Consider the following 12,764-nt stretch of genomic DNA (forward strand, 5'->3'; position numbering starts at 1 on the left):
CCCCCCTCCAGGTGCCGCCCCAAGCACCAGCTTGGGTGCCTGGTGCCTGGAGCCGGCCCTGATGGTTAGTCAGCACCAGTCTCCTAGGTGTAGTATCAGAAAGCACACCTATCAATGTTGTCTAAGAAGCATCCATAAGCAGTAAGGTGCAAAGTATGGTGTTTGATAACTATGTCAAAACAAAGCATTGATAAGGGCTTGTCTGCATGAGGAAAGTTACCAGCATACTTTGGCTTCAAACAATTAGATTTTTATCAGTAAATGTTGATTTCATGCGCCCCCACCCCCTTGCCCAAATGGACAGAAAAATATATCCATCAATAATAGAAATTTACAGATAGGCAAAGTAAGAAAAATGCTGCTTGAGAACTTATTAGTTTGATTTAAGGATATTTACTTTGTATATTTTGATGTGGTGACAATTTGTGCTTTGATGGTTACAAAGCTTTAACTTTTTGAATCTCAACATCTGCTGTCATTAAGTTGTCTGATTTCTCCCCCCCATAAGTTCCCAAACTGTGAACATTTAAATTGATAAAAATAAAAAATGGTTAAAAGTAAACATTGATATTATCCATCAAAATTATTTTTAAAAAATCTGATTTTTGCCAAGCTTACTTGTTAGTATATCTCCCTATGTAGATGCTCCTGTAACAGAATAAGAGTCCACGTGAGGATTTATACAAGTATAACTACAGCAGTATACTTATACTTGTAAATTTCCCCATGTACACACATCTTAAATCAGCAGGAATTACCAGATGACATGTAAGGGGCCTCGTCTATCTTTTGTCCCCTCCACTTTGCATGAGACCAACCTCTCACTCTTTCACAACACTGAAACAGCTCTAGCACATTTCTGCAGAACACTTTGTTTTCCTTTTGTGTTGGACACTGAATGTAATGTTTGGCAGGCTTTTTGAGCCTAGAACGGACTTGCTAGAATAATACTGGCTCTAATCCTGGTTTGTCAGAGGCAATAAACTTCAGTGCTGGACACAACTTGTGTAACTTAATGACCCATACCTTATTCATTCCCATAGCTTTCTTAACATGCTGTACTCTACGTACATACAATCCGTGCTGCGTTCTGACTGTTTTGTGCATGCAACAAAGATTATGGACACCTGTTGACAGAGGAGATGCTGTATGTTTACTTACCTGGTTTAACGTCCACTGCAAAGGATGGCTAAGAAATCTTGAGTTAAACCTTGAATTTCACTCAGAATGTGACTTGTGCAACTGTAGCAACTGCACACGGAAATGCCTTTTAATATCCAGTAAAGGCCTGAGAGGTTACTACTAACTTCATTTAATTACAGTTGCTCATTATGTTTCGAGATTGGGCTTAAGGTTATGTAGGAAATAATCAAGCAAGGAAATTCCTACTTAAGTTTAAAAGCCATCCCATGTGCCCTCTCTTGACTGGCTTTGGAAGAAATGTCCTCACTGAAAACTGTAGTGTAGTTTTTGTTTTTCTTTATACTACATTTTTAAATCTCCAGGGACTCTGGTCAGCAGAAACAGGCAACTGTTCTTTGTTCATTTGAGTGCAGACTACCCGAGGAGATGCACTCTATGGGAGAGATTTTTTTTAGCTTTCAATGGGAGTTACGTACCTACCCTCACTTAGGTGAGATTTTTCAAAAGCACCTATGCTCTCAAACTTCTGTTCATTCTTGTGGTGGTCTCTCACTTTAAATCGGAAGAACCTTCATTTTAGATTAGCTGCTTGTTTTCTCATAGGTAAAAATGTCTTGAGGTAAAATGCTGGCTGAATTTCCTTCTTTCCTTCAGTTTAAAATTAGTTGCATTTTAAAATGGCAAGAGCAGCTAGAGACTAGAATCTAGATCTTAGTTACTACCTACTGTAGCTGTCGCATAGTGCTCATTCTAACAACTGTTCAGTAATGATACTTTGTGAGAGCACTTCTAATCTTCAAAAGGCTTTACTAAGTATCTCACAGGGCGGTGGGAGGGTTACTCAGTTTTACAGTGGGTGGAGGAAGAGGAGGCAGAGAGATCAAATGAATTTCCTAAAAGCAGTAAGTCTGAAGATCCTGACTTGCATTCCTATGCTTAAGCCACCCCTCCCATAACCCTGTGCTACGTGATCCAGTTTAATACCCGTCTTTCCAGTACAATTTTACTGCATTTTCTGACTGGCTGAGGAGCGAGGGTGGGAATTGAAAACTATCTCATGAAAGTTGATTGTTTAAATGGTGAGATGTAATATTCAACTAAAAAGGCAGTAAACATGAGCACTTGTTCAAATGCTTGCTTTTATAAACTCATGACTCTGTGAGCAGCACAGTGCATCTGTCTTATCGGAAACTACATAGTATTGTGGGCAGATCCAAAGAATGCAACTTCCCAGGCTGCTGTGTAATGAAAATATTAAGTTTAATGCTGCCTTGCCTCATCTCACGTCTGTGGTTAGGATGTTCCTGGAGGCATACAGGAAGGCCAGAGTTTCCCAAAGTGACCTGAGGTTTTTGGGTGCTTAATTGGAGACACCTTAAAGGGGTTGGATATTAAGAGTGGGGGTGCTTGGCATGTTTTGAGAATCTGGCTCCTTTAAGATGTCCCAAATTGGGCACTGAAAAATAGATAAACCCAAATCACTAGTCATTTTTGAAAAATTTGGCCTGAGGGATTATCAAAATCTAGTGTCATCTCTTCTTTGCTTGTTACCCCTGTGGAATTATCAACTTTCACTTTTTCTGATAGTTTTGCCAAAGCTGTGATACCCTAAAAGATAAAGTGGTGTAGGTAAAGATCTTGATTTGGGTGGGGAAACATTATTAAAGTCATTACTGTATTTTAGCTTAGCTTTTACTGGTTAAAAGGAGAGTTTCCTGTAGATCTCAATCAATAAAACGATTTTAAGTGTTGCCATTGTCCATGTGGAGACCTGCCTCTGCTACAGTGTGTGATCATGTTAAAATACGGCTGGGGAGGAAATCCTCTCAAAGAAAACATCTGTTGCTTCTCAGAGCTCTGTCTCCTTTGCCATGTGTATATATGTCAGCATCCCCACCTGTGTTCTGTTTGCCTCACCTCTATCCCTTCAAAGAGGTACATAAGGATTTGGTTAATTAAAGTTCTTGTGGTTAGGGATGGGATTTTTCATGAATGTAACAGTATGATATCCATTTTAAGGGATCCCTAAGAGTTGCACTTATTTCCTGTCCATCTTTCTTTTTTTTTAAACTTCCTTCTGAACCAATTTTTTTTAGACCTTTTAGTCTCCTTGAATCTGCTGTGATGATTCTTAACGGGTTCTCTTAGAAATTGTCATTGAGACTTCACTGTTTTTAGTGACTCTGTTTTCCTCCACTTGACTAGCACCTAGATAGATGCTCCTTTGAGGTCCCCCAGCCTGCTCCACCTTAGCTTGGAATAACTGGCACAATCACAGAATAGGGCTCTGTGGCTGCAAGATTCCTCATTCTTGCTAAGAATGGCAAGATTCAATCTCTTCTTATATTAAATTCACTTTGGTGAAGAAGCAGAGTGTTTGCAAAATGGGTGTGGACCTTTTGAGAGTTCAGTATTTGCTCCTTAAAACAATCATCCTCTGGGTTATTAATTTGTTTTCAGCATCTTACACCTGAGGTTTGTGGGTCAGCTAGTTTTTAATCCCAGTGACTCATTTAATTCCTTCAGAAAGTTCATGATCTCCCTCTCTGCCTTTCTCCAATCTTTGTAATGCATGCATAGATTAATTTTTGTGTCACATCTGAGCATTAATCAGAGTATTAGAAGCTGAGGAACAGAGGTCATGCCATCTGCTATGTTAGTCTGCAGGCTGGATGCTGCTCAACAGTAATCACAAACGTCCATCTGTGCTTATACCAGTAACTTACTCAAGTCAGTCTCTTTTTGTATGATTTCAAAATATCCAGAACAGTTAGTCCCCAGTAGATTATAAATTACCTGGAATCTTTTCACAAGCTACATTTCCCACCCCCACATCAGTTATTAATCAAAACAAATATGATCTCATTCTTTTTCCACTCCTAATTAAGTTGCACTTATTTCCTGTCCATCTTTCTTTTTTTTAAACTAGGGTAGGTTTCCAAATCCACATTATCTCTTTTGCAATCAAGAACTAGGTTTTTATTGGCCCCTACATAATATCATGAACCAAAGCTGAGGCCTGTAGTTTCTCCTTTAGAGACTTTCTTGCAGGTGTGTTGGCCACATAGCAGACTTAGGCTGCATTTATAAGACCACTACCTCCTCTCAGCATGAAGCACATTATCACCTATTCTATAATTGGTATATTCCCCAAGCAGTACCTCCTTTTAAGCAAGGAGGAGAGACAAGACTTCACAAAGTCCACTGGGGACTTCTCCATGCAAATTTAACTTTATCATCTAAGCACATACCCAGGTACCGTGATGGGTGCTGTAGAAAATGTGTCCATCTCTACAGATAGGCATGGAACCTCACAGACTAACACAGATTCCCTACCCACCAGAGCCTGCTACCTAGGTGAGGGCAAGGAGGTGATGCCCTGTCCCTATCCCCACCCTGTGGTGACCAGGAGAAGACAAGTGAAATAAGCTGATGCCACATGAGAAGCTAATGTAAGCTACTCTCAGTGGCTAAAAAATAAATAAAAGTGGTGCCTTTGTTTTGGGTTTTGACCTAATCAGAGCTATAGTGAGTCTTGAGAAGGCCTGAAAAGAGGAGGAGGAGGAGTTAGTCTTTTAGCCATGGCTCTGTGGCGGCTGGAAATAAGGCCATTCTGTTGCTCTGAAAGAACTTCACAAGAGAGATTCTGAGTGAATTCCCCCCACTCCCAGTGCTGGGGACCAGCACGTGCCCTAGGCAGAAGTGAAGTAGGACCTGTGCTGGCTGCACTGGGGTGAAATTCACCCTATATATGTAAACTGGCGTGGGTGGTTTTGTTGGTGCAAATTACACTGGTCTACAATTTTTGAGAAATCATCTGCTTCAGAGATAAAATGTGCTATTTATTATGTATTTTGATGTGCTGAATTCAAATATGACAATTAAAACAACTGGCTACTGTTTCTAAGATATTTAAGGTTTTACATTTTATGTCTGTGTATATTGTGTAGATAGTAGAGTTTTAATCATAAATTGTAAACCTAGGTCTTTTAATGTGTTTATGGTTGCTTTACATGATATTTCACCTGTCCTGTTTATGTAACACTTTAAAAATCAGCAAAAGTTTTATATAAATAAAATTTATTATGAAACAAAAGGCAAAAAACTATTATGTACATAGTTTAGTCCTATTCAGTGTCTACTTGGCGCTTCTTGGCTTGTCTCTTGTATTCATTCAATGGAGCATCTCTTGTCACTGTCCAGCAATAGTCTGCAAGCATTGATGGGCTCCATTTGCCCTGATAGCGTTTCTCCATTGTTGCAATGTCCTGGTGAAATCGCTCGCCGGGCTCGTCGCTCACTGCTCCGCAGTTCGGTGGAAAAAAATCTAGATGAGAGTGCAAAAAATGTATCTTTAGTGACATGTTGCAACCAAGGATTTTGTATGCCTTGAGGAGGTTTTCCACCAACAACCTGTAGTTGTCTGCCTTGTTGTTTCCGAGAAAATTTATTGCCACTAACTGGAAGGCTTTCCATGCCGTCTTTTCCTTGCCATGCAGTGCATGGTCAAATGCATCATCTCGAAGAAGTTCACGAATCTGAGGACCAACAAAGACACCTTCCTTTATCTTAGCTTCACTTAACCTTTGAAATTTTCCACGGAGGTACTTGAAAGCTGCTTGTGTTCTTTATCAGACCCAGCTTGGTGTGTAAGGGTGGTAACAAAATCTTCCTTGATTCAACAAGTGGTGGATGCTGAACACTTTTCCTCCCAGGCTCCAATGACTGTCGGAGTGGCCAATCTTTCTTGATGTTGTGGGAATCTCTTGCACGACTATCCCATTCGCAGAGAAAACAGCAGTACTTTGTGTATCCAGTCTGCAGACCAAGCAAGAGAGCAACAACCTTCAAATAGCCACAAAGCTGCCCCTGATGTTGGTCATAGTTTATGCACCTCAAAAGTTGTTTCATGTTGTCATAGGTTTCCTTCATATGGACTGCATGACCAACTGGAATTGATGGCAAAACATTGCCATTATGCAGTAAAACAGCTTTAAGACTCGTCTTCGATGAATCAATGAACAGTCTCCACTCATCTGGATCGTGAACGATGTTGAGGGCTGCCATCACACCATCGATGTTGTTGCAGGCTACAAGATCACCTTCCATGAAGAAGAATGGGACAAGATCCTTTTGACGGTCACGGAACACGGAAATCCTAACATCACCTGCCAGGAGATTCCACTGCTGTAGTCTGGAGCCCAACAGCTCTGCCTTACTCTTGGGTAGTTCCAAATCCCTGACAAGGTCATTCAGTTCACCTTGTGTTATGAGGTGTGGTTCGGAGGAGGAGGATGGGAGAAAATGTGGGTCCTGTGACATTGATGGTTCAGGACCAGAAGTTTCATCCTCTTCCTCTTCCTCGTCTGACTCAAGTGAGAATGATTCTGGTGCATCAGGAACCGGCAGTCCTTCTCCGTGGGGTACTGGGCGTATAGCTGATGGAATGTTTGGATAATGCACAGTCCACTTTTTCTTCTTTGACACACCTTTCCCAACTGGAGGCACCATGCAGAAGTAACAATTGCTGGTATGATCTGTTGGCTCTCTCCAAATCATTGGCACTGCAAAAGGCATAGATTTCCTTTTCCTGTTCAACCACTGGCGAAGATTTGTTGCACAAGTGTTGCAGCATATGTGTGGGGCCCACCTCTTGTCCTGATCTCCAATTTTGCAGCCAAAATAAAGGTGATAGGCTTTCTTAACCATAGTGGTTATACTGCGCTTTTGTGATGCAAAAGTCACTTCCCCACAAACATAGCAGAAGTTATCTGCACTGTTCACACAAGTACGAGGCATCTCTGCTTGCTTTGGCTAAACAGAAATGTGTCCCTTTGCAAAATCAAACAGTGACAAATAAGACAGCACGACACTGTATGATTTCTAGAGCTGATATAAGGCAATTTGTTCAGCAGAGTGATGTAAGCTTCGTTATGATTGCATCATCCATGACTTCTAGGAATAACATGATGCAATTCATATCATGTATGACGCAATACCAGCTTCAGATTGCATCATTCATTGTTTTGCCTAAAAAGCAAGTACTGTCCAAACCCAGTCATAGATTTATTCATAGATCCAGTCAAAGATGTATTTTAGTCATTTCTGGTTTAAATTGAGATCCCTTCCCTTTATAACTCACTTATCCTCCGCCATTCCCAAGTCAAGGGTCGTATATACGGACCCAATAGCATATCTTGAAAACTAGAGCCAATCAACAATTTTAAGCATCATTTTCGTTCTCAGTGACCCAGAATTAGTAAAGTTTGACTACATTTATTTCAGAAGCATTTTGGCTGTAGAACAGTGTTATCTGACATTAACATAAGAATAGCAGACTTCCAGGTCTCCATCTTAACACAACTCCCCTGCCTTGGACCCCTCCAAAAAAGGCTCTTTATTTAGGCCCATGGCACTCCTAGGGAGCACATTTCACCATTTATTTTCTATTGTGTGAGGAGCAATTCAATCTTTCTGTGCGGGTAGAGCTTTTGTGTCACTGTGGAATCTGAGATCCTCCTCCTGACAGTGTTTCTGTTGGGAGTACCCACTAATATTTCTTTCCCTCTCCTTGTGAAACTTCAAGATAATGTATATTTACTGTTCCCCAAAGTGATGATTAAACTCATAACAATTCCCTGCCTATAAAGAAACTGACTCAAAGAAATTTTTTTTGGGGGGGGCGGGAGTGGAGGAGAGAATAAAAGTGATAAATGGGTTACGTTTAAAAGTAATGCCCTGATTTTCAGAGTTGCTGAGTAAGCTCAAATCCTTCTGAAATCAACAGGAGCTCATCACCCATGGAAAATCAGGATGCTAGTGTCCAGGCTGCAGTATAGATTTACTGTGATCTGAGGCTCCCAGGGCTGGCATCCTAAATCTTTCATGCTATGGCCATTTGATAAAGTCCTGTAAAGGAGACTACATATATTATCTCCTGAGAGATCCCATATTGTTAAAACTACCTGGATATCCACCTAGTAATCCAGGCAATCTAAGCAACAATGGTACCAGACCACACTAACACACTTTCAAAAGGCTCCGTTGTTTCCCAGAGCGCTTGAATCGCTGAATAACCTCAGTAGGTGGCTTACTGCGGTGATCGTCTGTGTTACTATTTATTGTCATTTGCTGAAAGGAATGAGGCATTTGAAATATAGTGCTAGTGTTGATATCAAGGGAACGGAAGTGAGCAAGTGGTGTCATTCAGTATTGTAGAAGGGAGTGCTAAGGGGGAGCAAGTGATTGTAATTAAGTGATAGCTGGAATATTTCAGCGGCCATCTGGGTTAGATGCACATCTCTAAGAATGATGCAGATAAAGGCAAGAGGGGGACTGAAGTATTCAGTAGGTAGCAGATAGCAAACCCACCCTTGTGAAACTAAGGCCTTGTCTAGGCTGCCACTTACTGTGCTGAAACTTTTTCGCTCAGGGGTGTGAAAAAACACCCGCCCTGAGCCATGCAAATTTCAGCGCTGTAAAGTAGCAGTGTAGATAGTGCTCCGGCGCTGGGAGCCGTGCTCCCAGTGCTGGTAGCTATTCCCCTCGCGGAGGTGGTTTTATTACAGCACTCCCAGCGCTGGAGCCGCAGCGCTTTGATGTCGGCCGTATAGACATGTTGTGAACTAAAACTACACTTCACACCATATGTGTTTATTATTAAACCATGTCATTGTCCTTGGCACTTTGACACAAAGTGAAGATGATCAAACCTGGAGGAAAGAATAGCAGAGGCTTTTGTTTTAAACTATTATCTGTTGACTTGCTGCTTGTGGGCAGTGCAGAAGCAATGGGTCTCCAGGGTGGATTTGAAGAAGAAACAGATGAGGTTGATGGCATAGCAGGGTGGGATAGCAAGGCTGTTCTAAGTTTGAAGATGTCATGTTTGAACAGGATATGTTGTGACCATCTTTTTTTTCTCTTAGCAGGGCTGCGATCCCTTTGCACAGACCCAGCGCAGCAAACTGCAGCACCGCCGAGCACGAATTAACCAACAGATCAACAAGGAGATGAGAATGCGAGCTGGGGCAGAAAACCTCTTCAAGTGAGCACTGAACACCTATGTGCTACCATTCTGAATTGCCTCTTAGTTTAGACTGATTATGCTCCTCTTTAGCAAGAGACAATGACGTGCACTAGAAACATATCCGTTTGTTCGCTTACAAAGACTAGTGACTCGGTGTTACTAGGCTACCTGTATTGGAGAGGGGAAGAGTATATTCTGTCATTGTTTCCTGTACAGGTCAATTGGGGGATAGATAAGGTGACTAAATAAGACTCTCCCTGTTAATTATGAGTCTGTTGGTGTGGCTAGGGCTTTTTCCCTACCTCCTTTTGCAGCATGACTAGAAACCTGAAAGGCAGAACATAACCCTGTGCTGTGCTGCTGACCTGGTAACGCTTTATTGGTGGCTTCAACTTCTGGCCACTTCTCACCCTCCACTTCTGCATGGTGGGGAAATGCGCAGCATGGGGAAGTGATTTCTAAGCGTACTAATATGTTGTGCTTTAATTGGTCTGTGTAGACCCTGCTGCTGCTCACTGGGGAACTCGTAGTATGCACCAGCAGGGTCTACACATACACTAACGTGTTATGCATTAATTGGTATATCAAAATATCACCCCCATAGTGCTCAGTACCCCGCCATATAGACAAGCTCTAGGTTGCTCCTGGATGTTATTCCTCATCTAATTAAAAAGACTTGAAATCTTGCTGTGTCCTTTTCTGCATGACCCTGCTTCATAAAACCAAGGAGAAATGTTCCATGTTCAGCAGGAATGTGCCAGGGTGTGCTGTTTATATCAAAATCCTGAATCGGAGTGATGATACCTGCCATTCATAGGGCATCCAAGAATGTGGGCAGCAAGTAGTTCCCCTCCTCCTAACATCGGCATTTCAAATCCAGCATAGGGCAAAAAGAGTGGGGGAGCTAGAAGGAATGCAAGGCAAAACACAGGCAACTTAATTACTTTGTTGGGGAGTATGAGGAGCACCTGGGCCAAGTTAGGAAGCAAAACACCCTGATGTTGCTCTTTTTCAGGCCGCTGAAGTGTTTGGCTCAGCAGTTTGAACACCTTTCCCACTGGTAACTCTTTGGTGAGCCTGTTTTTGAGATTAAACAGATCCCTTCTGAGCAGAGGTTGGCCATGAAATCTCAGATTTTGAAGTTTTGGAGTTAAAGGAAAACCAGAACTTGACTCATAAAATCACCTGAAATTAAAAGTCATTTAGTAAAGTATTGCTATTTTTCCATGGCTTTAAGGATGTGACCTTGTTCTCCAATGGTTAGCACTGAAGACTTCTAGGCCTTGTCTACCACTGCAAACCCAAAATGTAGTCAAGGAAAGCTGTGATTTGTACTAGTTGGTGGTGCAGGGTTTACAGCTATGTGGGTGGCTGGAAATGAGCTGTTGGAGTTAGGACAAGTTCCCATTGTAGACACAACCATACTCCTTAAAATGATCTGTTTGTAGCTTCTTAGAAAAGAGGAATGACACTCCAGTGAATGGTGTGTTTGAAATAAAATGCAGTTTTGTTGCATGGTGTAGTAGGTTTTGTTTGATGGATAAATAAACTGACTGAGACAGTTAAACAATGAAAGTCCTTTCCCCGTCTTGTTCAAATACCACTGGCTCAGCAAAGTAATTGAAGCGATTAAGGGGTTGGCAATAAACCATATTTTTAATATCTCTGTACAAAGAATTAACTAAGCAAACATTTGATAACTCCTCAGATTGACCAAGACTCATAGTTATATAAGGTATGTTCTTAATGAGATCAAAATGCACCCTTGTGCAGAGTCCAGTATGAAAACTAGAAACTGTTCTGTTTTAAGCAGTGCATTGGCCTTGTGCTGACTTTCTGCACAAAGGTAAATTTCACCCTTAATGAATGGTTGGCCATTCCCTGGGGGGTTGCACCAATATATGGAAGGTGCCGTGTCCTAGCTAAGATGGATAGATTCAATACCAGACCTTTCTGAAGTGCTACTGCCTAGCTAATTTCATTTGCAAACAGAATATAGTCTGACCCGTAACCTATACACTTGGCACTTTAAAAGGCTGATTTTTCCCAAAGCTGAAAAAAATTATGAGCAAAATTCACTGGGAGTAAACATTTTAGATGTAAAAATGCAAGTGAAAACTCAGAGCTAAGTGTTTTCATATATCCAAATCCTCTTCCCCTCCCTCCCCAATTCTGCATTCATGAAACAAGGCCTCTTTCGTTACAAATCCATCCCAGTTAAAAGGAGGTGAAAGCAGCAATTTAGAAAAATGGGAGAAAAATAAATGGGTAAGCTGATAGCAGAGTGTACAAACCAGCAATTAGAAATTGCACATAATTGATAAAAGAAGCTAAATGTCAATAAAAAAAATTGATGGCCAGTTAGACAATAACAAACAATTCTTTAAATATATTGGGAACAAATGAAATCATAGCCATGGCATAGACAAGTATGGGAAAATTCTCAATCTTGATGCAAAAGAGGCAGAAGTGTTCAATAACTACTTCTGTTCTGTACTTGGAAAGAAGTAGGACGATATATGGCGATAATTCGATCAGTAACTAAGGAGGATGTTAAACCAATTGGCCGAGGAGCTCTCTGAACCACTTATGTTATTTTTAACAAAACTTGGAACACGGGAAATTGCAGAGGACTGGAAGGGTAAACGGATGACCCAGGAAAATATAGACCAGGTTATCCTAGGCAGGCAAATTTATGGGAAGGCTGATATCACGGATATGGGATGCAATCAGTAAAGAAGTAATAGATGGTAGAATACTTAGAACCCCTGTGCCTTATGAGGTGGTTTTAGCTGTTACTGGATCGTGGCGTTTGTGAACACAACTTGCCAGAGGCTTAGCCCTGAGCCAGGCTAAGGTATGGCCTTGTCCTTTTTTTGGCTGGACTCAGCTGAATAGAGGCCCAACTTGATTTAGCGTGAGAGACTAGAACATGTTTCAGCAGACAGTTTAGGTGTTGTCCGCTTTCCCCTGCCACCAGGTTCTCTCTTCCTGTTGTTTTTCCTGAGCTGATAAGAAAGGTGCAATTGGCTTGAAAAGCTGTCTCCTCAAAGCAGGCGACTCACTGCAGCTGAAATCCATTCTTCATGTTTACATCTGCTGATGTTAAATAAATGGGAGAGAAAGCCGGGCATTCAGCAGGATGCTGCTATTGAGTGACCAGAGAACAGGCTTTGAGCTGCACTATATTGCTATTTGCACTGGAAAGGCTGCACTTTTCATAGCTAAGAATTACACCTAAAAGAGCTAAAAATGATGTGGAAGTGTGGAATCTCAGTTGAAAGTGTGTATGTGTAATAAGATTTGAGCCTGTATTGGAGATACTGGCTTGTCTGGTATCACTGGAACTCTGTGGCGGAGGCAGGGACAGAATCCAGAGCAGCATTCAGTGCCTTGATCGTGAGACCATGCTTTCTCTTCCTGAAATCCCCTGCCTCGTTCACCACACACCGTCTAACTACTGCAGCAAATGAGGCCAGAGGTCCTACAGACAAGTCTCCTTCGCTGCACAGTGCTGATTAATCCCCAAAGCAGGCCCATCCTGTTCACTAAGTAAGGCAGGGGTCCTGTTGAAAAAACAGTGTATGATCATGTA

The 12,764-nt window shown here is 41.6% G+C and overlaps 1 protein-coding gene across 2 annotated transcripts in view; it reads left to right on the forward strand.

The window, feature by feature from the left end:
* The window catches only part of RHPN1 (rhophilin Rho GTPase binding protein 1), a 56,395-nt gene that overhangs the window by 4,974 nt on the left and 38,657 nt on the right, over positions 1-12,764 (forward strand). For both annotated transcript variants that reach the window (XM_026646910.2, XM_026646914.2), the window contains exon 2: positions 9,072-9,187. In XM_026646910.2, coding sequence (XP_026502695.1) covers positions 9,072-9,187 — 116 coding nt within the window. The remainder of the gene's footprint in view (positions 1-9,071; positions 9,188-12,764) is intronic.

This window comes from Terrapene carolina, unplaced genomic scaffold, assembly GCF_002925995.2.
Source record: "Terrapene carolina triunguis isolate 2854851 unplaced genomic scaffold, T_m_triunguis-2.0 Scaffold58, whole genome shotgun sequence".
Lineage (NCBI taxonomy): Eukaryota > Metazoa > Chordata > Testudines > Emydidae > Terrapene > Terrapene triunguis.